Here is a 23773-nt window from a genome sequence, read left to right as displayed (position 1 = left end):
CCACTAATAGATACCAGGTAACCAGGTGGTCAAGGTTAACCTCACCAATCGACATTATACCCCCCCAATATAATGCACTGAGAAGGGCACATCACCTCTGTGGCATTCTTTCCAAACATTCATAACTTCAGTCTAACTGGAGAAAACATAAAACAAACCCCAATAAGGGAACATTCTCTAAAATACTGACCTGATCAGTTCCCTTCCAGAATGTCACGCTCAGAAAAGACAAAGACTGAGGAACTGTCATGAATCATAGGAAAATAATGAGATTTGGTGATTAAATACAGTGTGAGATCCTAGATTAGATGTTGGAATAGAAAACATCAGTGAATGGTTATCAGTGGAAAAGCCGGTAAGATCCAAATAAAATCTGTGGTTTTGGGTTTTTGTTTTTAATTGTTCTTCTAAAGAAAGGTATAGAACAGTGAGAAGAACATACTGCTTGTGTGTTTAAGTGTGTGTGTGTGTGTGTGTGTGTGTGTATACAATCATAGAAAACCATACAAAGTTTTAAAACACACAGAAGTAGAGGTGCAAAATGGCTGGGGCAGGGGCAGGGAGGAGCATCATAAAAGAGGGAACAGTCATCCAGGAGAAAGTGGCCACGTCACCATCAAGAAAGTGAAAAGACCAACTACAGAATGGGAGAAAATACTTGCAAATAATATATAAGACTTGTATTCAAAATATATAAAAAATCCTCACAACTCAGTTTAAAAAACCTCACATAATCAGGGCCCCTGGGTGGCTCAGTCCGTTAAATAAAGGCCCAACTCTTGATTTTGGTTCAGGTTACCATCTCATAGGTACATAAGTTTGAGCCCTGCATCAGGCTCTGCGCTGACAGGGCAGAGTCTGCTTGGGGTTCTCTGTCTCCCTCTCTCTCTGCCCCTCCCCAGCTCTCTCTCTCTCTCTCAAAATAAATATTTAAAATAATAATAGTAAAATTTAAAACCCCACATAATCTAATGAAGAATGGACACAGGATCTGAATAGACATTCCTCCAGGGAAGATACACAAATGTCCAATAAGCACATGAAAAGATACTCAACATCACTAACTGGGGAACTAAAAATCAAAACCATAATGAGGTATCAGATCACACTTGCTAGGGTGACTAAAATCAGAAAATCAGGGGGTACCTGGGTGTCTCAGTCGGTTGAGTCAGCTGACTTCAGCTCACGTCATGATCTCACAGTTCATGGGTTCGAGCCCTGCGTCGGGCTTTTTGCTGGCCGCTCAGAGCCTGGAGCCTGTTTCATATTCTGTGTCCCCCCCTCTCTGCCCCATCCTGTTCATGCTCTGTTTCTCTTTGTCTCAAAAATAAAACATTAAAATAAATTTAAAAAGAAAATCAGACAATAACAAGTGGCAAAGACATAGAGCAACAGAGAAACACTTGTACACCGTTGACCGGACTATAAAATGGTACATTCATTTTGGAAAACAGCTTGGCAGTTCCTCCAAAAGGTAAAACCTAAAAGTTACCATATGATCCAGCAAGTCCACTCCTAGGTATATACCCAAGAGAAATGAAAACCTAAATCCACCTAAATGAAAACTTGGTTGAGCAAGCATTATTCAGGACAGCCAAAAAGTGGAAACAGCCCAAACATCCATCAACAGATGAATGGGTGAACAAGGGTAACATATCCACACAGTGGAATATTATTTGGCCATAAAAAGGAGTGTAGTACTGATGCATGCTTCAACATGGGTGAACCTTGGAAACACGCTAAGTGAAAAGTCAGTCACAAAGACCACTTCTACTATGATTCCATTCATATGAAATGTCCAGAATAGAGTACTCTATAGAGGCAGAAAATGGATTACTGGTTGCCTAGGGTTGGGGGCGAAGGGGTGCTAATTAAAGGGTAAAGAAAACATTCTAAAATTGTCACGATTGCATATATCTGTGACTACACTATGAACCACTTATGGCACGCTTTAAATGGGTGAGTCCTATGGGATGTGAACCATGTCTCAAAGCTTGAAAAGGGCTGCCTGGTTGACTCAGTTAAGCGTCCAACTCCTGATATCGGCTCAGGTCATGATCTCATGGTTCATGAGATTGAGCCCTGGGTTAGACTCTGTGATGACAGCATGGAGCCTGCTTGGGATTCTCTCTCTCCTGCCCCTCCCCCACTTGCATGCCCTCTCTCAAACTAAACTTTTTTTTAAGTTTAAAAAAGAAAGTCTATGAGGAAGTGGCAACTAGAGGCACTTGTGCCTAAGAAAGCAATGGGGATAGAAAAATATTGTTTGGATTTAGCAGTGTGGCAGTTACTGCTGATGTTGGACCAGGTTGAGGAAGGAGTAAGAAATGAAGATGGGTTTGGGGGTTTTTTGTTTGTTTTTTGAGAAGTTTGGCTGAGGAAGGCAGAAGAGGGCAGTGTCTGGAGAAATGTCACAGGAAAGATTAATTTTCAGATGAAAGACACCTCAGAACTTTTAAAGGTGGATGGGAAGGTCCCTTCAGGAGGTAAATACTGAAGACCTAAGTGGGGATGGGCCGGGGCAGGAAGGACTGATCTTCCCTGGGAAGAAGGTAGCCTCTCTGCTGTTAACGGGAGGAGATGGGGAGGTGGGAGGGTTCCGATGGGCTGGGTGGCAGGAGATCTGAGGGGTTTTCCCCTCTGAGGAGAGTGGAGTAGGTGTGAAGCCCTAGAGAATGTGGACCTAACAGTGAACCTGGGTAGGAGTGCCAGGCAGGACTGGTGATCTGGCTGGGACGGCTTTGGTGAGGAGAGAATAAGAAATACCGTGAGCAAAAGCCTGGGGACAGGAGTGAGTGTCAAGTCCTGTCCTACCCCATCCTCTAGACTCTATGGAAAAAAAAAGCATTGACCTGGAAGGCTCAAGTCAAGGAATCCCAGGGATCTTCTAGAACTGTACCATCCAGTACAGTGGCTGCGTGTGGTAATTTAAATTTAAAACTCAGTTCCTCCTTTGAACTAGCTACATGTCAAGTGCTCAATAGCTATGTATAGTTAGTGGCTACCGTATTGGACAGTACAGAATAAACATTTCATAATCAGAACGTTCTATCAGACAACACTTCTAGAAAAGTGATTCTCAAGGTATTTTGGCCTGAGGACCCCTCCAACCTCTTAAAACGTGAAGACCCCCAAAGAACTTTGGTTTATACAGCTTTATCTGTTGACACTTCCTGTCATGTAAATTAGAACTGAGAGTTTTAAACATCTAATTAAGTAAAAATAATAATAATAAACCCAATACATGTTGACATATTTTAAGTAACTATATTTTTTTCCAAACCAAAAAAGTAGTGAAAAGAATAGCATTGTTCTTCATTCTTGCATATCTGTCATGTCTGACAATAAAAGGCAGCTGGATTCTCATATCTGCTTCTGTATTCAGTCTGTTGTGATATCACCTAACACGTGGTCTCTGGAAAATGCCACTGTATACTCAGAATGAGAGTCAAAAAAGCAAATAGTGTCTTAGTAGTATTATGAATATAGTTTTGACTTTGTGGCTTCCTTGGAAGAATGTCAGGGCCCCTGGACCACATTTTGAGAACATGGTTCTAGAACAGTCTCCATTTGGCATTTATTCCTGAGAGACTGAGTGATTTGCCTAAAGTCACACAGCAAGTAAATTGCAGTGCTGGGACTATAAATCTTCTGCCTTTTGGCTAAGATGGGTCCAGCTGGGCTTTGGGGAGTGGGGACTAGGCTTCTGGGCCACAGAGCCCCTGGCCCTGTGGCCCTATAAATGAACACTTTGTGTCTGTGACTGAGGCCCTTTCCTCTCCCCACCCCCAGCAACTGCTTTTGTTGTTGTTGTTGTTGTTGTTGGGTTATGCTGTGGACAGGGAGTATGAAGGAACCAGGAGAGGAGAGGTAAGGGGTGTTGAAGTCTAAGACTTTGGGGCTCAACTCCCCTTCCTCCAGCCTGGCTGGAGGGCAGGAGGCCGAGGTTAGAAAGAACCCATGGACACCTGGGTGGCTCAGTTGATTGAGTGTCTGATCTCTGCTCAGGTCATGATCTTTCAGTTCATGAGTTCAAGCCCTGCGTCAGAATCTGCGCTGGCGGTACAGAGCCTGCTTGGGATTCTCGCGCTCTCTCTCTCTCTCTGCCCCTCGTCTGCTCTGCTTGTGCCTTCTTTCTCTCTCAAAATAAATAAATGAACTTTAAAAAGAAAGAAAGAACCCACACCATGGGATGGAAGCTCTTGCATCCAATGTCCTCTTGTGAAGAGGAAGTTGGAAGGAGATGCTGGGGGCCCCTTCCCCATGGACACAAGCCTCTCAGTAGAACCATTGTGTCTTGGGGCCAGTTGTTGGGAGGAGGGAAGGAAATTCTTGTCTATCCTCTTTCCAGGAGGGGGGAGGAGACCAGTTGGAATTCTGCTTTGGGCAGGGATTAAGGTGGCTACTTTCAGGCCAGGAATGCCCTGGGGCCTCAATCCCTCTAACCCTCCCCAACTGAGGGCTGATATTGTCTGGAAAGGAGTGTTTGCTGTGGGTACAGAAGTTGCTGTTTACAAGTGGACTCTTGGGTGTGACGGGGATTCCAGAAAGCAGCTGGGAGATGGGGGGGAGCAGGGGGGAACCGGTTGTTGTTACGGATGATTCTGTTATTAAAGTGAGCTTCTCTATCTCTGCCTTCCCACAGCTGCCCCCCTCACCCCCTCCTGGTCCCTGGCTTCTCTCCCTAGAGGACTCTGGGGGGAACAGCTGGTGAGTGAGAGGCTCACTGGGGCCTAAAGCCCTTGGCTAAGGGCCAGGGTGAGGGAGCATGGAAGTCAGGCTTGCTGCCACCTCTCTAGTCTCTTCCTCCCAGGCCTGGACTTGGAGGGCAGGGAGGGGTCTGTGGAGAGGGTAGGCACTGCAAACCTTACTCCTTTGATCTGGCTGATTGAAAGACCGGGACAGTCACCTCTCTTCTGGGCCCTATGACTGACTAGGCTGAAGAGATCTTGTCACTCAGATTTGCTCAGCGATTGGGCTGAACCAGCTGTGTCCCCAGGTTACCCAGAGCCCCTTGAGCAGCTGCTCCCCCTCCCTGTCCCTGGCTGCTGCGTACTGCCCCTGCTCTGGTCTTCCTCCCTCCCCTCAGCGGCACTGAGGTCACCTCCCTCTGAATCAGGCTTTTGTGGGGGGCGGAGCTGCCCGTTGGCAGTTCTGGCGGGAGAAGCCTCCAGTTCAAGTTGGAGCTCCCACCTCCTGCAGCTCCATCTCTACCCAGCATGGCCGGCATCGTGTGTTCCAGACCCAGCATCCAACATCCGGGCGTGTCGTGGGACCACCGGAGGAATGTTTGAAACCAGGGCCACCCTGAAGCACCCAGATTGGGTGTTTTCCAGGCCCGGGGTAGAGCTGAACACAGAAGCTGTGAGTAGGAGTCCTGGGGCCTGAGGGAAGACGGGAAGGGAGTGGGGGTGCAGCTCCTGGGAGAGGGTTCCCCACCAACACCCGGCAGGGAGAGCCACTGGGGAAAAATCTGGCTTGGTTTTCTTCCCGTGAGACTTAAGCTGAAAACCTAGACTCTGAAGGGCCAGATCGCTAATTAGGCTCGGATTGGGAGCTGGAGGTGGTAGTAGTCTCCAGAGGAGAGTGCAGGAAGTCTCCTTTTCACCACAGGAATCTCGAACTCAAACTGGGGTCCTACTCACAAGCATGCACTGCTCCTGGTGCCAGGTTTAAGCTCAGACCTCTTCGCCGTGACTCTTCGGCAATCTGGGCTGACAGCTTCCTGCCCTCCGCTTGTGGCCCTGCAGATGAAGAGAAGGCCTCTGGTCCTGAGTTGGCCAGACCACCTCGACTGAGGGCAGAAAACTTCTCCTCAAAGTGAGGTTGAGTCACGGTCTGCCTTCATTTCCGGAGCCTCTCCTAAGCCCAGCTGGGGATCCAGACACAGACACGCATGATGGAGCCGTTTGCTTTTGGACCCTCACTTGGAGGGTCTCCCCGAGCTCATGGTGGGACTCAGGGCCCCCTGCCCTGGGGTTCACAGAGGCTCAGATTGAGAGAGTGGCAGCAGTCAGCCCTGTGGGGTATGTTGGGTCCCCACCCTCCTCAACACACATAAAAGTACATACATAATCCACCACCAGTCCCCATGATCTGGACCTCATGGATGCATTTTTATTTTTTTTTGTTTTGTTTTTTTGTTTTTTTAGGAAAAGATATTCTCCTAAACCATCTTCACCCTGAGTTTGGTTTTTGCTGTTGTGTTGGGAACACAAAGCCTTGGGCTTTTCTCAGCTTTATCTCTCGCCCTTTCTGGCCCCTGGACGCTGCCCTGTCCACCCCCACTCTTTTCCTTCACCCTCCCAACTTTGTCTCTCCCATCCCCCAGCACTGCTTCCGCAACCCCAACCCCACTACTCCCAGGGAAGAAATAGGGGGTGAAGGAAGGCAAGGGAATCGTGGGGACAGTGGGAGCCTCTGATTCGCAGGATCTGAGCTGTGCTGGGAGAGTAGGGTGGAATTTGAATGGTGGAGGTAACCTGAGGCCTTTTTTGGTTTTAACCCCTATTTATGTATGTGGGAAGGGGAGGATATTTCTTGAATTTTTTTCATTTTTTTCCAAGCTTGTCCATTTCTAAAAATATCAAACACGATAATGTCATGAGCAAATGAAGTTCTACTCGATACATTTTTTATGATGTTAAAATAACAAAGGACTTTAGATTGTTGTGGCATGTTTAAAAATAAGTATTACAAGTTTTTCCTTTTCCTGCAGTTTCCAGAAGCCCCCTTCCCACTGTCGCACAAACGTGGGCACACACTGTCTCTCACTTGCAAAGAAACGGTTCTGTCCTTTTGCAATTGCCCCTTTCTCCCTCTAGGGTGGGGAGGAGGAGGCCCCTGAGTGCAGCGTGGGTGGGGCAACACTCTCAGATCTGTGGGTGCCCCTACTGCCCAGACCCCACAGGGAGGAGCCTGGGACTCAGAGTCCCTTACAGGTGAGCAGACGATAGCAGCCGCCTCCAAGGTAGGACTTTGCATCATGTCTCTGTCAGGATGTTACAGTGAAAATCCTCCATTTTTTGCACTGAGTTCATGCAAGATACTCTGTATACATGAAATGAGGATGATCTCATTTCATCCTCTGACAACCATGTGGGCTAAGTATTCTTATGCTCATTTTATAGGTGAGGAAACAGATTTTGTAGAGTCAGGATTCTAACCCAGATCTGTACATGTGCAAAACTCCAAGAGCCCTGGGACTATATGGAGCTTACAGAATATAAGGAGCTTACCGTACAACTTGTGTGTGTACAGAGAGGCTCAGAGGAAGGAGGAGATGGAGGCCTGTCCAGTCTGTCCAGTGTCCTTTGAGAGCCAGCATATGTCTTCGGCAGCATCCTTTGCTTCCAGTACTGCTTCCTCACCCAGGCTGGTACCGTACCCGCCCCCGCCAAAGTTAAGAGAATCAGGTGCAGTAGTGCATGAGAGAGCGCCAACACACTGCTCAGCCACAGGGTGCACTCAGTGTATGTGAGCACAACTTCCTGTTCTTCAGTTTCCTTAGCTCAAATATAGGTGTTGCTAATAACATTTAATTCCTTTTGCAGTTATGAGGAGTAAAGAAGATGATTGGTATTGTGGAAGGGCCATAAAGCATCATGTGTTGCTGTTCACTCCTATTTCTTTTTTAATGTTTTATTTTATTTTTGAAAGAGAGAAAGACAAAGTGCAAGCAAGGGAGGGGCAGAGAGAGAAGGAGAAACAGAATCCAAAGCAGGCTCCAGGCTCTGAGCTTTCAGCACAGAGTCCAACGCGGGGCTCAAACTGACGGACTGCGAGATCATGACCTGAGCTGAAGTCAGACGCTTAACTGACTGAGCCACCCAGGCGACCCTACTCCTATTTCTTATATGAGTGATTTCTGGCTGAAAGCTGGGGACCTTTGCACTGACTCTTTTCTCTGCCTGGAATGCTTTTCCCATTCCAGGGTTCCATCTAGACTTCACTGAGGTCTCTGCTTCAGTGTCACATCTGATGTATGTTCATTGGTTTATCTGTATATTATGTGCCTCCCCAGTGGAACGGAAGCTTCATAAAGGCAGAGCTCTCTCTGGCTTGTTCACCCCTATGGCCCAGTGCCTGGTACACAGGGGAAGCCCAAGAAACGCTTGTGGATTGCATGGCTAACATCGTCTCCCTCTTTCTCAATAGGCGAGGTGACCATTCTGGCTTCTAGACTGACTGTGCCAGCCTGGGTGAGGAGGCAGAGACAGGTGAGGGGCTTTGAACCCATGCTTGCTGCTGAGGGGACTGGAGGAGGAGGGTGGGGGGCAGGAGAGGCATCCCCTGTGCCCTACTGCAGAGGACAGGGGAGGGACTGTTCAGATGCCTGGTTGGTGAGCTGCTAGAGGACTCCTCTCTTCTTTGGTCTGAAAGTGTTAAGCTGAGCTCTGCAGGGGGCCAAAGAGGCGAGTAGTCCTTGGTGGACTGGGGGTTTCCACGCTTTTATGTTAGGAAGGGTGTCCCATCTACTGGAAATTTCTACAATATTGGTGCAAAAGAAAGAAATGAGTACTTTCCTCTAGCAGAGAAATTGAAACTCAAAGGGCAGATGAAGATTCCTCAGCTAAAGCCAGGAACCATGGTAGTAGCTGGGGGGGTAGGGGGAGGAGGGCAGCGGGAAGCACATAACACGATACAGGACAGAACCCTGGCTGTATTGTGTTCAGGCAGTGACAAACTCATCTGTTTAGTCATCAGTCTGTCTCTTACATGCCAGCTTTCACACCCAAAAGTGGGGGTCTGGGCTGTAAAGTAAATGCAGAGCCCCTGCCCTGCAGGGTTGACCGTCTCAGGGAGGCAGTTACAGAACCGTGCATGACCCAGCCTTGGAGTGGGGTCCCTGAAGCATGAGTAGGAAGGAACTGGCCCAGCGGATAGCAAGGAGGTATGGGGAGCCATGCACAGTGGGCCTCATGGGGAGCAGGGAGCAGCAGGTCATCTTCCCCCCTGTGCCCAAGAAGATACAGTGTGCCACTTCGAGGCCCATCTCAGTGGAGAATTCCGCTCTCTTGGCCATTGGCCAGCATCTGTGTGACCTACGGTAGGATGAGCACAGTTGCAGGGGTTTATAAAACAATGGTCTCCGTTCTTAAAATGAGAAGAGTGTGTCTGTGCATCTGTCCTGTGACCAGAAGAGCCTTAGTCAGACCCTGAGTTGTTACAATATCCATGGCACGTCAGTCGCACTAAACCTCAGGAATACTGACAGGTTTGGTCTTTGTCCCCCTCCTCCACTCACCTCCTCCCTGTCTCCTTCAGGGCTGCTCTCACTCGTTCCCAGGGCCCGATGTCGGAGGCCATGGAGCAGCCAGCCACGAGTCCTGGAAAGCCGAGGCCGGGAGAGGGTGGTGACGGTGGAACAGAGCCGGGCACCTGCCAGGAGCTCCTGCACCGGCTGCGGGAGCTGGAGGTGGGGCACCGGGCGGCCTGGGGGCGGTGGTGCTGGCCAGGGCCCTGGGGGGCTTGGGTGGGCTCTTGGGATGTGGTGGTCCTTCCTCTCAGCCCGCTGTGCCGGCCTGGAGCAGAGCTCCTCTGAGAAGCCCTTTCTTTGCTCTGAACACTCCAACCTGAGGGCCAGCTTGGGACAGGAGGTATGCACAGGGGTGGGCCTGTCCCAGCCCCCAGATGTCTCCCTTCTGTACCCCTCTCTTCCCCACTTTTATGCCCGTGCTGATCTAGGAAAGTCATGGTCACAGAGCCCACAGGAAAAAGTGTTTAGATGACCCGGGGCTCAGGAGCTGAGCGACAAGGATATGGATCCCTATGCTAGGCTTTTTGCCAATTCTTTTACTTTTTTAATGTTTATTTATTTTTGAGGTGGGGGAAGGGGCAGACAGAGAGGGGAACAGAAGACGGGAAGCGGGCCCTCTGCTGACAGCAGCGAGCCCAATGTGAGACTCCAGCTCACAAACTGAAGTCAGATGCTCAACTGACTGGGCCACCCTGGCACCCCTCTTTGCCATATTCTTAAGAACCTGCGCTCCCCCCTGCAGCCTCTTCTGCCCCCTCCCCAGGGAAATAAGGATTACTTTTTTTTTTTTTAATGTTTTTTATTTATTTCTAGGAGAGAGAGAGAGAGACAGCGTGAGCAGGGGAGGGTCAGAGAGAGAGGGAGTCACAGACTGAAACAGGCTCCAGGCTCTGAGCTGGCAGTCAGCACAGAGCCCGACGCGGGGCTCGAACCCACGAACCGCGAGATCATGACCTGAGCGAAAGTCGGATGCTTAACCGACTAAGCCACCCAGGCGCCCCAGGATTACTTTTTTTTAAGTGCATTTATTTTCACAGAGAGAAAGAGACAGCACACAAGCAGGAGAGAGGTGGGGGGTTGAGGGGAGAGAATTCCAAGCAGCCTCCATGCTATAAGTGCAAAACCTGACTTGGGGCTCGAACTCACAAACCATGAGTTCATGACCTGAGTCAAAGTCAAGAGTAGGACACTCAACAGACTGAGCCCCCAAGGCACCCCAAGAATTACTTTTTTTTTTTTTTTTTTTTTTTTTTTTTCCCAAGTATTACTTTTGACACCTCCCAGCTTAGGTCGTCCTGGCCACTGTATCTCCCCGACCCCTCCAACCTCACTGACTGAGGTTGGGGCTCACAGAAACCCAGCCATCTTAGCTCTGCCTTCCCGATGTCTTTGGTTTATCTCTGAATCCAGCCAGAGCCAAGAGCTGGGGTAGGGGTGTCACTAGTTGACTCCATGCCTCTCCTTCCCCCAAAAGGAATTTGCCCTGGCAGACGAATGATCCCGTAGCCCCTTTTTGCCCTCTTTCTTCCTCTTGTAGGCAGAGAACTCGGCACTTGCCCAGGCCAATGAAAACCAGCGGGAGACCTATGAGCGGTGTCTAGATGAGGTCTGTGGTGTCGCCATGGGGACTGATGCTGGGGGATATTGGGAGGCGGGGGGAGCATGAGTCGTCAATGCTGCAGGCAGAGGTTCATGTACTGATGGCTCTGCATTGGGCTTTCTATCCCCAGGTTGCCAACCATGTGGTACAGGCACTGCTGAACCAGAAGGTAAGCAGCCACGGGAGACATTCTTACCCCTGAGCCCAGATGCCCTGGGGGGAGAGACCCTGGGTCCAGCTGGGGAAGCCCTTCCTGGGGACCCCTGAGCCTACTCCGATAGGGGCTAGAGAAGAGAGCTTGGTGGAAATGGCCTATTGACCCTCCAACAAAGGCCCCTCTCCCCACCTCAGACAGGTCCATACTGTTCTACCTGGAGGCAGAGGAAGGCTAGGTCTCTGAGCTATGGTAACTTTGATTTGGGCTTGAATCTTTCCCTTATCCTGGCCCGAGCTGGTTCGTCCAGATTGTGATGGCCCTGATAGCAGTGTTAATATTGTGAGCATAAGGTGTCACCTAAATATTTATTCAAGTACTGTGGGAATTTCTTGACTTCTGAGCCACTCTGACCCCCAGGTCTTCCTCTGCCTTATATGGGCCTTTCTTTGATGTGTGGTTTCTAAGAGGCAGGGGGTTGGCTCCAGGGATGGGAAGGATGCCAAAGGGAATAGGATTTACCTCCCACCAGGAGTGATAAACTTTGGGGAATGTACCATCCCCAGAAAATATGGCAGCTGCAGACATAGGCAGGCTCAGCTCCCCCTCGAAGGGGGCCGCAGAGGCAGGACATGCCAGCAGGAGTGCTGCCACTCTGATGAAGGAGACTGAGCTCATACCACTCGCGCCCCCCCTCCCCCATCCTCCCCTGGCCTCCTGGGGCCACAGGATCTACGAGAGGAGTGCATCAAGCTGAAGAAGAGAGTGTTTGACCTGGAACGGCAGAACCAGATGCTGAGCGCCCTGTTTCAGCAGAAACTCCAGCTGACGACAGGCTCCCTCCCCCAGGTGGGCACAAGCAACTCTCCTTCCCTCCTCTTACCCCATGCAGCTTCCTGCCTCTCCCAGCCCTATATCTTCATCACCTTCTTTTCTCCCAGCACCTGAAGAAGCAGGCCGCCAGCCGTTCCCCTCCGTTCTGGGGGTTGTGGCCTGCTGGGAAAGGCCCCTCTGGCCTGATAGATATTGAGCCTTAGATGGAGCCATGGGGAGACTCCCTGAGTCCCTCATGCTTGGTTTTCTCCCACCTCCCAAGTGCTCCTTGCCCAACTGGATGGCATCCCTTCTTGTTGACAGAGAAGGTTCTTGCTTGCTCCTGCCCTATGTGGGGAGATGGGTGGAGACTGAAAATGCAGTGATTTCAAGCTCCCAGGGGGCCCGTTTGGCCACTGCATTGCTGCTTCTTGGCCAGGGGCAGGGGCGGGGCTGGGTGTAAGGCACCCCGTGCTTGGTGTCACAGCGAGGTCAGGCAAGGCGCTTCAGCCTGGTCATTCTGTGCGGACGCCTAGTTGCGCATGCTCGCCCACTGACACACAGGCATGTCCTCAAACGCTGGTCCCTGGCACCTGGCTTCCCCGGGAAAAGCAGAAGGCTACTTACTAGGGAGGAATCCTGAACTCAGTTAAGAGGCCACTTGGGGTCGGTCTGTCAGTAGCCCCAAGGCCAGGGTGGGACCTGGGGCTGGGAGGATCAGGAGCAGCTCCAGGGACCCGACATGAGCATCAGGTCTGAGGTCAGCCAGCACACCTCGAGCCCACCCCCACCCTTGACGAGAAGAGAAGCACCTTCTGTGTGAATCTGATGCACATCAGGGAGCCCTGCCCCCCACACCCTGAGCAGGATGCCCCCACGACTCACTGAGAAGCCTGGTCCCTGGCAGAGGCTTTTCATCACTATGGTCTTTTTGGGGCCTCTGTCCCTGCTCCAGAGTCTACCCTGGAATCCCCAGGGGCCTAACCACACTGGCCAAACTCACCCTGCCCACACCTTTCCCAGTGACCAGTGATAACAGAGGTATACATCATCCTCAAGTCACCGATTCCTTAAATGAAATCTGGGACCTCTCGGGGTTTGGGGCAATAGACCTATCTTCCCCAGAGGTAACATGACGTGATGGAAAGAGCACAAACCTTGGCCTCAGAAACACTTGGATCAGGTCCCTGACTTAGCTAATTCTTAGTTATGTGACCCTAGGCAAATTATTTAACCTTATGAACCCCAGTTTTTGTCTTATAAATGAGGTTCGAGATACCTACATCGCAGGTTGTTGTGAGGATGATATAAGATAACATATAGCACTTGGCCCATAGCAGTAGCCAATAATTAGCAGCTGTTTTTCATTATTAATGCTGCTCTCAAGTTGTGCTTTGCTAGGATGAAAGCTCCATTGAACAGATGCTAATTACCCTCTCGCTGTGAGCAGCTCCTTTGCCAGCACATGTATGGAACTGGACAGGGCTGTGGCTTGTGCAGAGCACATGAACCCTGCAGCCTGGCACTGCTTCAGGCTAAGGCAGGTCTACAGACAGCCATAGTACAGAGCAGAGAGTGATGGTACTGTCCGGGAGCCCCGAGGGGAGACAGGCCAGCAGAGTGGGGGCCACATGGAGGTGACCTTGGACCCGGGCCTTGCTGGATGGGAGATTTAAAAAGTAGAATTGGGGTTGGGAGAAGGGATACCCTGTGGAAGGAAGAGTAGGGAAGCCTCAGCAGCAGCAGGCTGTTCAGCGGGGCTGGAACAGAGGCCGTACGAAGGAGCAGTGAGAGAGAACCAGAGGTGGCAATGCCAGCAGAGGAGTCCAGACTTGTCTTCTAAGACAGTGAGCCGGAATAGGAGGCTTTGAGCACAAAGATGCTTTAAATGAAAAAGAAGAGAATACTTTAGGCTGCCTCGTGTGTAAGAGATTTGTAAAGGCCCCAGACCGGGTCAGGGAGACAAAGGCTAGGCAGCCTCTGGGCCAGAGCAGTGAGGACTGGGCCGTGGCCGGCCAGCCAGAGGGAAAGCAGACACGCCGCATAAGCAGGAGTTTAAAGCCGACTCATGTCTAGTGGAGATGCCTAGGGGATGGAAATGACATTTTCAGGGACAGAGAGAAGTGACCTGTGATGAAATAGTACTTTTGTCATCCTCAGAGATCAGTTAGCGGGGGCTGAGATGATAACTCCTGCCAGCTCTTTTCTAGGACCGAGTGAAAAATGCCTTTCCATTAGTTTCAGCCATCCCTGTGATGCTAGGGTCACAGGCAGTCAGAACAGGAAGGGGCTTTGAGGCTGGCCCTCTCTGTAAGCAGGGAGGAGGTCCTAGAGAAAAGCAGAGCGGTCCTGGGGCCACCATGGGCATGCAGGTTAGGCCTGCCACTGCCCACTGCCATTGCCACTGCCACTGCCTGTGGTTTCTCCACAGCCCCGGAGTGGTCCCATCTCCCTGCCACCTCGGCTCACTTCATTCTGTCGGTGCATCGTCTCCCAAGGCTCCTATGACCAAGTAGTAGGGACAGTGGTGAAAGCCACACTGTAGGCCAAGAGACGTCCCTGAAGGAGCAGATGTGGAGGAATGTTCTTCTGCCCTGGATGGGAAGTCCTAACATCATGAGGAGGGTAGGGACCTGGGATAGGTAAGGCCCTGTGCTAACTCTGCCTCTCCCTACAGATCCCACTTACCCCACTCCAGCCTCCATCAGAGCCGCCAGCCTCTCCCACCCTGAGCTCTGTCGAGGGACCGACCACCTCGCTGCCTCTGGGGCACTGTGCTGGGCAGAGAGAGGTAGGGGGGCTGGGCACAATGGCCTGGGGCTTTGCTGCTTCCTAAGGAGTCTCAGCGGGAGGGCTGCTTCCTGGGGCACAGATATGAGCCCTCAGCGGTCAGCCTTATAGCAAGAACAAAATCCCACTGCTAGTCACTAGCCTGGCAAGCAAACTTAGTTAGGTGTTAGTAAGACCTATAGTTAACATTTCCTGAGCGCTTGCTTGCTCAATGCCAGGCACTGTGCTGAACACGTGGATGTCATTTATCTTTTTCTAAAATAATTTTTGGCATACATTTATAATTCTTTTAATGCTTACTCATTTTTGAGATAGAAACAGAGCATGAGTGGGGGAGGGACAGAGAAAAAGGGAGACACAGAATCTTTAGCAGGCTCCAGGCTTTGAGCTGTCCGCACAGAGCCCGATGCAGGGCTCGAACTTGTGAGCCCCGAGATCATGACCTAAGCGGAAGCCAAACACTTAATCGACTGAGTCACCCAGGTGCCCCTTGATATACAATTTTATACATACTTATTTATTCAGGTCTAGAACTATTCTGTATTTATTCTTTTGCATCCCTGGTTTCATTTATTTTATAAGGTTGATCATAGTGACCATCCCCTTTTACAGATGATATAGTGAAGCTTAGAGGTTAAGAAACTTGCTGAAGTTCATATGACTAGTTAACCAGCAGATCTGGGACTTGAACCTACATGGTCTGGCTCCAGAGCCCATCTAGTTAACCATGACACCAGGTGGACTGTGTCCAAGAAGGAGCCAGGCAGAAACAGGGGAGGGCTTGCAGCAGTTATCCCAGTTCCCTTCTCCACAGGGATCAGGTCAGCTGTCTGCCCTGAGAAGGCCTGGGCTTGCCTGTAGTTACTGACTTATGACTTGGCCCCAACACATCCCCTTCTTTAGTCTCTGTGTTCTTTCTGGAGCCTAAAAAATAGGCTTCCCTCCCTTGGGGCAAGCCTAGATAATCAGGGTTGTAGGGGTGTCAGCCCTGCTGATCCAAGCAGCAGTGGGAAGTGGTGGTGGTGGGGGGTATCACCAGGAAAGGAGGTGGGGTAATCAGGGCTCCGTGACTCTCGAAGAAGCCGAGCTGTCCTATCTGAGAAGCTAGTAGTTCCTTTTGGGACTCAGACAAAACCAGGCCAGCTCTGTCCCTGACATAGTCAGTTACTCCCAGCTCAGGTCCTGGGCCTGTACACAGCCTCCTCATCATGCCATTTCTCCCCGAAGGCGTGTTGGGAGCAGCAGCTACGGCCAGGAGGCCCAGGACCCCCAGCCGCCCCGCCCCCAGCGCTGGATGCTCTGTCCCCTTTCCTTCGAAAGAAAGCCCAGATCCTGGAGGTGCTGAGAGCCCTGGAAGAGACTGACCCCTTGCTTCTTTGCTCACCTGCCACCCCCTGGCGGCCTCCCAGCGAGGGTCCCGGCTCCCCAGAGCCCATCAACGGCGAGCTGTGTGGCCCACCCCAGCCTGAACCCTCATCCTGGGCCCCCTACTTGCTACTAGGCCCTGGTAGCCTGGGAGGCCTGCTACACTGGGAGCGCCTCTTGGGGGGCCCAGGGGAGGAAGAAGGTGCTGGGCGGCCCTGGGTCCCTAGTAGGGTCTCCTCCCAGGCCCAAGGCACTGGCTCTGGGCCTCCCTGTGCCCCAGGCAGTAGTTCCTCCTCCTCCTCTGATGAGGCCGGTGACCCCAACGAGGCACCCAGCCCTGACACCCTGCTTGGGGCCCTAGCCCGCAAACAGCTGAACCTGGGCCAGCTCCTTGAGGACACAGAGTCTTACCTACAGGCCTTCTTGGCTGGGGCTGCAGGCCCACTCAGTGGAGAACAACCAGGTCCTGGGCAGCCATCTTCCCCAGACCAGGGGCCCCCACAGCTGTCCAAGTCCAAAGGCCTCCCCAAGTCAGTTTGGGGTGGGGGTACCCCAGAGGCCCACAGGCCGGGCTTTGGTGCTACCTCAGAGGGCCAGGGGCCCCTCCCCTTCCTCAGCATGTTTGTGGGTGCAGGTGATGCCCCCCTGGGCTCTCGGCCTGGCCACCCCTACTCTTCATCTCAGGTGAAAAGCAAGCTCCAAATTGGCCCCCCTTCTCCTGGAGAAGCCCAGGGACCCCTTCTGCCCTCTCCAGCCAGAGGTCTCAAGTTCCTAAAGCTGCCTCCAGCCTCAGAGAAGGTCCCCAGCCCAGGAGGCCCCCAGCTCAGCCCCCAGCTTCCCCGGAACTCCCGAATTCCCTGTCGAAACAGCGGCTCAGACGGCAGCCCCTCCCCATTGCTGGCCCGCAGGGGTCTGGGTGGAGGAGAGCTGTCCCCAGAGGGGGCACAGGGCCTGCCTACCAGTCCTTCCCCCTGCCCCGCGGCCCTGGACTCTGCACAGCTGAGACCTCCCCAGCCAGCTTTGTCCACCACGCTGTCCCCGGGACCTGTGGTATCTCCCTGCTATGAGAACATCCTGGACCTTTCCCGGAGCACCTTTAGGGGGCCTTCCCCAGAGCCCCCTCCCTCCCCACTGCAGGTACCTGCTTACCCACAGTTAACTCTGGAGGTGCCACGGGCCCCTGAGGTCCTGAGAAGTCCTGGAGCTCCTCCCAGCCCTGGCCTCCCAGAATCCTGCTCCTACGGGAGTGCCCAGGAAAAGAGTTTGGACAAAGCAGGCTCGGAGTCTCCCCATCCTGGCCGCAGGACCCCAGGCAGCTCATCCAAGAAGCCCAGCCAGGGGGCAGGGCGGCGACCTGGGGATGCTGGCTATACACCTCTGCGGGACAGACTGGCAGCCCTGGGGAAACTGAAGACTGGCCCCGAGGGGCCAGAGAAAAACGGGGTACCAGCCAGGCCTGGCACCGAGAAGGCCCGGGGTGCAGGGAGGTCAGGAGAGAGCACTGGAGACATGGCACCCCCCACCCCCAGGCCTCCAGAGGGGCCAGAAGCCAAGGGGGTCTTGCGGGGGGCAGTGGCCTTAGGCACAAGCAGCCTGAAGCAGCAAGAACCTGGGCCTCTGGGGGACTCCGGGGCCCGAGTCTACTCCTCCCACTCCATGGGGGCCCGGGTGGACCTGGAGCCTGTCTCACCAAGGAGCTGCCTCACCAAAGTGGAGCTGGCCAAGAGCCGGCTGGCAGGGGCCCTGTGCCCCCAGGTACCCCGTGCCCCTGCCAAAGTGCCCACCTCAGCCCCCAGCCTTGGCAAGCCCAGTAAGAGCCCCCATGGCAGCCCTACAAAGCTGCCCTCCAAGTCACCCACCAAGGTGGTACCCCGACCTGTGGTCCCACCAACTACCAAGGAGCCCCCCAAGCCTGACAAGGGCAAGGGCCCACCTTGGGCAGAGTGTGGCAGCACTACCGTCCAGCCTACATCCCCCGCACCCAGCTCTGCTGACCCAAGCCAAGGCCCTGAGGGGCGGGCCCCACACTCTGCCATCGAGGAGAAGGTGATGAAGGGCATCGAGGAGAATGTGCTGCGGCTCCAGGGCCAGGAGCGGGCGCCAGGCACTGAGGCCAAGCACCGCAACACCAGCAGCATCGCCAGCTGGTTTGGCCTTAAGAAGAGCAAGCTGCCAGCGCTGAACCGCCGCACAGAGACCACCAAGAGCAAGGAGGGGGCCAGTGGGGGCTCCCCACTCCGGAAGGAAGTCAAAATGGAAGCCCGGAAGCTGGAGGCAGAGAGTCTCAACATCTCCAAGTTGATGGCTAAGGCAGAAGACCTGCGCCGGGCACTGGAGGAGGAGAAGGCCTACCTGAGCAGCAGGGCCCGGCCCCGGGCCGGAGGACCAGCGCCAGGACCCAGTACAGGGCTGGGGCAGGTGCAGGGCCAGCTGGCTGGCATGTACCAGGGCGCAGACACCTTCATGCAGCAGCTGCTCAACAGGTGAGAGCCTGGGACCAGGCAGTACGTGCTCAGTGTCTGGGGGCACTTTTCCATGGGCACACCTGGGGCTGCGGCTGCTTTTTCCAAGAGCAAAATGGGTAGGAGTTCAAGTAAAATGCCACCAAAGTGTCTGAGAGTTGATGGTCTGGCCCAGAGGAAAGATTGGGTCTTGAATCAAAGCCTGGGGTTTGTGCCCCCACTGCCCGCCTCTCTGACTATCTGATGTGGGACATGCCAGGCCCATTTAAGATGACTTAACAGTCCACATCTACCTAGATTGTCTCCAGCGCTGCCTGCATGCAGTAGTTAAGGGACTGCTAGTTCCTAACTATGGGCTGGTAAAGGTCTTACTCTGGGATTTTCTATCCTGTAGAACAAGGAGGGTCCCCATCCCATCTTGCCCATTGGCACCTGCCACAGACAGCAGCAGGAGCTGTGGTTCAGAGAAGGGGCTGCCCCATCTTGGGATTTCTCCGTCCGGGCCAAATGAGGCAGAATGTCCATAGGGTTGGGCACCAGGTGGGGTGCCATTTGAACAGCAAGTATGCTCAAGCTCAGCTGGGGCAGGCAGGATGTGTTGTGTGTGGACCAGGAAGTGAGCAGTCTGCCATCTACTAACAAACAGCATCTAGAGGTCTCTAGGCTCGGCCCTGTGTAGCTTTGGGGAACTTGTCCCATGTCTCCTGCCCCTGCTGTTTCTCTGAGGTTTTCCCTAGGGTCTCTGCCTGTTCCCAGCCTCAAGAGGAGTTGATGGGGGCAACCATCAGGCATATGTCCCCAATCCCAGGGGCAGGGATCAGTGGGTATTTCACTAGGCCCGGCACTTTTGGAGGGAGTGAGGTCAGCATGTCTGGGTAGACCCAGTCCTCCCTTTACCTCCGTCTGTACTGCTGCCTATAGGGTGGATGGCAAGGAGCTGCCCCCCAAGAACTGGCGGGAGCCCAAACCGGAGTATGGTGATTTCCAGCCGGTGTCCTCTGACCCCAAGAACCCATGGCCAGCCTGTGGGCCCCGAAATGGCCTGGTGGGGCCTCTTCAGGGCTGCGGAAAACCTTCTGGAAAGGTAGGTCCTTGGGAGAGGGGCTGCGTATTGGGCCCAGAGGGTTCCCTGTCCTTGGGGCCTGGAAGCTGCTGGGTGTGCCCGTGGTCGCTGCGTGCTGGTGGACTGCAGACACGCAGACCCATACTCCAGGGGTCTTGAGCTTGGGGAATGCTGGGAGTGGGAGGAATGGGCTCTGAGGTCTCCTGTACCCCACACAGCCAAGCAGCGAGCCAGGAAGGCGGGAAGAGATGCCCTCAGAGGACAGCCTGGCTGAGCCAGTGCCCACCTCACACTTCACAGGTCAGCAGGATGGGGGGCCTGCCCACTTTGCTCCTGTCCTGTAGCAGATGCCAGGCCTGGAGTGCCTTCGTGGCACCAAGCACCAGATAGGCACTGGAGCTGGACAGATCTAAACCCCTCCCTGCCCTTGGGGGTACCTGGCCTTCCCCCACACACACACATATTTCTCCAAGTATAGGGGAGGTGGGGGAAGGACTGGCAGGGACGGCGGCCTGTTGGGCCAGGAGGGTCCCTGACCAGTTGGGGAGCCTAGGCTGAGGCAGGAAGCCAGAAGAAGGCAGAGGGGCTGAACCCACAGTCTCACATCCTTGACTTACCCTCCCCTCCCCAGCCTGTGGCTCCTTGACTCGAACCCTGGACAGTGGCATTGGGACCTTTCCACCCCCAGACCATGGCAGCAATGGGACCCCCAGCAAGAATCTTCCCAAGACAAAGCCACCGCGGCTGGACCCCCCACCTGGAGTGCCCCCAGCTCGGCCCCCGCCCCTTCCCAAAGACCCCCGCCGTGCCCACACGCTGGAGCGTGAGGTGCCGGGCATAGAGGAACTGCTGGTGAGCGGGCGGCACCCTAGCATGCCAGCCTTTCCCGCTCTGCTCACTGCTGCTCCGGGCCACCGGGGCCATCAGGCCTGTCCTGACGGTGAGTGTCTGGGCAGAAGGGTGGGCCATCCCTGGAGCTTTACCTGCCACCATCCACTTTCCCCTTGTTACCATGCAGATCCCTGTGAGGACCCAGGCCCTCCCCCTCCTGTCCAGCTGGCTAAGAACTGGACCTTCCCCAACGCAAGGGCAGCCAGCAGCTCCACTGACCCTTTCCTATGCCCATCCCGACAATTGGAGGGGCTGCCCAGGACCCCCATGGTAAGCATGGCCAAAAGGGAAACAGGACAGGCCTGGAGGGCAGGAGGGAGGACATGGGGAGACCAGTCCCTGCAATGAGGTACAGCCCTGTCTTGGAAGTGGATGAAGGGTCAGCCCCCTTGGATGCCCCTCTGGGCAGCCCACCCCCTTGCCCCTTCTCACACCCTTCTTGGAGAAAGAGTTTCCCTCCCCAGAACCTTGGCAAGACCAAGCTCAGTGGTACCTCTAACCTGCTTCCTCTCAAGTGTGTCCCACCGTGGTGCCCTGCAGCACCCCATCAGGGGGCAGAGCCCAGCACCTCTCGGGCTGGGCCAGGAGGTGAGAGGAGCTTCCTGAGCTTCCCTTCCTTTCCCAGGCTCTGCCCATGGACCGGAAGCAGAACCTGGAGCCCAGCCGTCCAGCCCCTACACCACAGGGCCCGGCATTTGGAGGTAGCCGCACACCCAGCACATCGGACATGGGCGAGGAAGGGAGAGTGGCCAGTGGGGGCCCCCCAGGGCTGGAGACGTCAGAGTCTCTCAGCGACTCCCTCTACGACTCGCTCTCCTCCTGTGGGAGTCAGGGCTGAGGGGCTGCACCGGGCTACGGTCCCTCTCTGGAGTTGGAGACCACTGACTGGACCAGCTCTCCTGGTGCCCCATCCCTCAGGGCCAGTGGGGCCCCTCCCTGCAGGGACCAAGGAGGCAGATGGATAAGAAGATGAAGGGGTCCCTGACACCCCCCACTGCCCACTGCTGCTGTGGAGGAGATGACCGCTCTCAGCTCAGGGAGAGACCCCACCCTTGTTCCCTTCTTTCACCTGGAGTAAGGCTCTTCCTCTGAGGGACTGGAGGTTCAAGGGCGCTGTGTCCCAGCCCCCAGCTCCCCCTTCACTTCAGGCCAAGCCGTCTTGTGGTGCTGGGCTTCCTGCCCGCCAGCTGTGCCATCTCTGCCCAACCTGGCTGCTCCCAGCCCAGAGTCCCCGTGCTGGTGGAGTTTGGGGGCGAAGGGTCAAGTTGCCTTCTCTCTCTGTCTGCCCTGGTCCTCCCTGCTGTCTGGATGGTGCTGCCCTCCCCCACCCCATGTCTCTGGGGTCCGTTTGTCTGTCTTTTGGTTGTTTTTTTATATTAAAGCGCCTGGCCCGGCCCCCATCCCCCATCCCTGCACTGCGGTTAATTTATCTGTCATTAAGAACTCGGCTGCTCTGCTTCCAGCCTCTGCTTCGGCCCTATTCCTAATAAAATGTGGAGGCCTCTCCCTGCCCTGGACTCTGCTTTCTCTGTGGGAGGACTCGGCGATGGACAGATGGCTGGAGGCTGCCTGGGCAGCAGGATGAAGGACCCCAGGGACCTAGACTTTCCCTCAGGTGCTCCTGTGAGGCAGCCCCCTCCCCAACCCCCCCAACCAGGTCTAGAGTGGTCCCTGGGGTCAGGGATTCCTTGGGTGGGGAGAAAGGCTGGGCAGCCTGAAGGGAGGATGGCTGTGGGCATGCACTCAAACTCCTGTACATACTGGGTGGGATAGGACATGCAAACTGAGCTCCAGGAGCTGAAGTGTTGGAGTTGTCTACAGCCTCCTGTTGCCAGAAAGTGAAGCACAGCTGGTTCTCCAACTGCTGCCACCTTCTCTCTCCTCAGACAGTGGGCTTCCTCCCCCCAATCTTCTTGCCCCTATTTCTACCTCAGATCTCAACCACAGGTTCCCCTCGCTCTGAAATTCTCAATATAGAAAGGAGAAGCTGGGCATGAGGCTGTGTTTCTAGGAGTTATTTTGTACTCTCCACAGGGCATGAAAAGGCCACGGTTTCCTAGCCCTTAGGTTTCCTGTTGAACACAGAGCTGGGCATTACCTGAGGGTGAGCCGCGTGGCAACCAGACCATCACACATTGGCCAGCCAAGATGGGCCCAGGAGGGCCTCCTTCCTGCCTAGGTTGCAAGATGTGGGGTGACTTGTCTAGAGTGCCCACCTGACCTAGCCTACACTTCCCCTCTCCCCACGAGATACAGTTTGAAGACTACCTGGGCAGCACGCACACTTGGCACCCCGGGCCTTGTGACTGGGATTGGGAACAGTCCATCTTGGGGGTGGGGGCCCTGTAGTGAACACATGGTCTGCACCACAGGCTTGCAGACCTGAGGTCAGGGGTGTCTGGCAGGGAGTAGAGCTGGGCCTATTCATCACTCTGTTATACCACTGGCTGCCTTCCTGTGCTCTGGCCAGCCCAAGGAAGAGTGAGGTGGGGAGGGCGTCAGGGCCTCCCTTTATACTAGCTCCTTGCACCTGGGTCTCCAGCCCCTGAATGCTCCAGAGAGTGATAGAGGAACCCCCCTCCATTACACTAAGCACCTACCATGCCACCAGCCCCCTGATCCCTAACCACCCCGCTCACACCCCCCTACCCCAAAACCTCATTTCAGAGAGGAAGATGCCAAGGCTCTGAAATGTTCAGTGGTTTTTCCAAGGCTGAGAAGTGATGAAGCCTGATGGGAGTGGTTCCCTTCTGAGTGTGAAGCCTTCGTTTCTTCTGGCAGGACTTAAATCTCCTCCCTTTTTGGCCTATGGATCAGTCCAAATGGGAAGGGCTTAAGAGCACTAGACTGGAAGTCAAGAGTCTTAGCCATGGAGTCTAGTTTTGTGGGAAACTTCCATCCTTTCTCTGGGCTTTGGTTTTCCTTATCTATAGAAGATTGGGAGGTTGGGCCAGACCACCTCTGTCCTTAGCTTTCTGTTCTTCCTGTGCTTCCCTCAGTCTGGCCTCTCTCCCTCCTGTTTTCCTTGGTTGATGTTGAAGAAGTTAACAAGACTTCTAGAAGGGTCAAGTCAGATATCTTGGTTTTCTTTAAATGTCAGACACCCATTTTCCTCCATCTTCTTCTTCCAGGTCCTATCCCACTGTCCCTTCTGCTTCTATGGGCTTAAGTATGATATCGCCATGCTGTTAGTCTGCCTTTTGCCAGGAGGACTTATAAAAGTGTACCTCCTTCTAACTTTACATTTCTGGGGTTGTCAAGCTCCTTCTCCATTTGAACCTGATGTATGACCTCATTTCCTTGTTAGAACAGAATTGTTTGCCTGCAGGATATTTATCCTGTTTCCTTTCCGGGAAAGAGTTTGGCATAGCGGGTT

At 53.9% G+C, this 23773-nt stretch overlaps 1 protein-coding gene across 2 annotated transcripts; it reads left to right on the top strand.

The window, feature by feature from the left end:
• The first annotated feature begins 5313 nt into the window (after positions 1–5313).
• Positions 5314–21908, top strand: NCKAP5L (NCK associated protein 5 like). 2 transcript variants are annotated; one of them, XM_077753338.1, is made up of 13 exons: positions 5314–5364; positions 8158–8219; positions 9268–9418; positions 10797–10865; positions 10990–11028; positions 11743–11862; positions 14504–14617; positions 15844–18464; positions 19365–19527; positions 19725–19806; positions 20138–20446; positions 20525–20667; positions 21023–21908. In XM_077753338.1, the coding sequence occupies exons 3-13, from the start codon at positions 9296–9298 to the stop codon at positions 21233–21235; spliced, it is 3996 nt and encodes a 1331-aa protein (XP_077609464.1). In that variant the 5' UTR covers positions 5314–5364; positions 8158–8219; positions 9268–9295; the 3' UTR covers positions 21236–21908. The 2 variants fall into 2 exon arrangements, with proteins under 2 accessions (XP_077609464.1, XP_077609465.1); XM_077753339.1 differs by lacking the exon at positions 14504–14617.
• Positions 21909–23773: the final 1865 nt, after the last annotated feature.

The sequence above is a fragment of the Crocuta crocuta genome, unplaced genomic scaffold (assembly GCF_008692635.1).
Source record: "Crocuta crocuta isolate KB4526 unplaced genomic scaffold, BGI_CrCroc_1.0 scaffold30, whole genome shotgun sequence".
Classification (NCBI taxonomy): domain Eukaryota; kingdom Metazoa; phylum Chordata; class Mammalia; order Carnivora; family Hyaenidae; genus Crocuta; species Crocuta crocuta.
This window is presented reverse-complemented; position numbering and strand designations above follow the sequence as displayed.

Bases quoted from the DNA above. Each gene is read 5' to 3' on its own strand.
- NCKAP5L (XM_077753338.1), top strand. From the start codon at position 9,296: ATGTCGGAGGCCATGGAGCAGCCAGCCACGAGTCCTGGAAAGCCGAGG. The intron at 20,447-20,524 runs GTGAGTGTCTGG...GTTACCATGCAG, and splicing joins CCATCAGGCCTGTCCTGACG to ATCCCTGTGAGGACCCAGGC. The intron at 20,668-21,022 runs GTAAGCATGGCC...TTCCTTTCCCAG, and splicing joins GGCTGCCCAGGACCCCCATG to GCTCTGCCCATGGACCGGAA.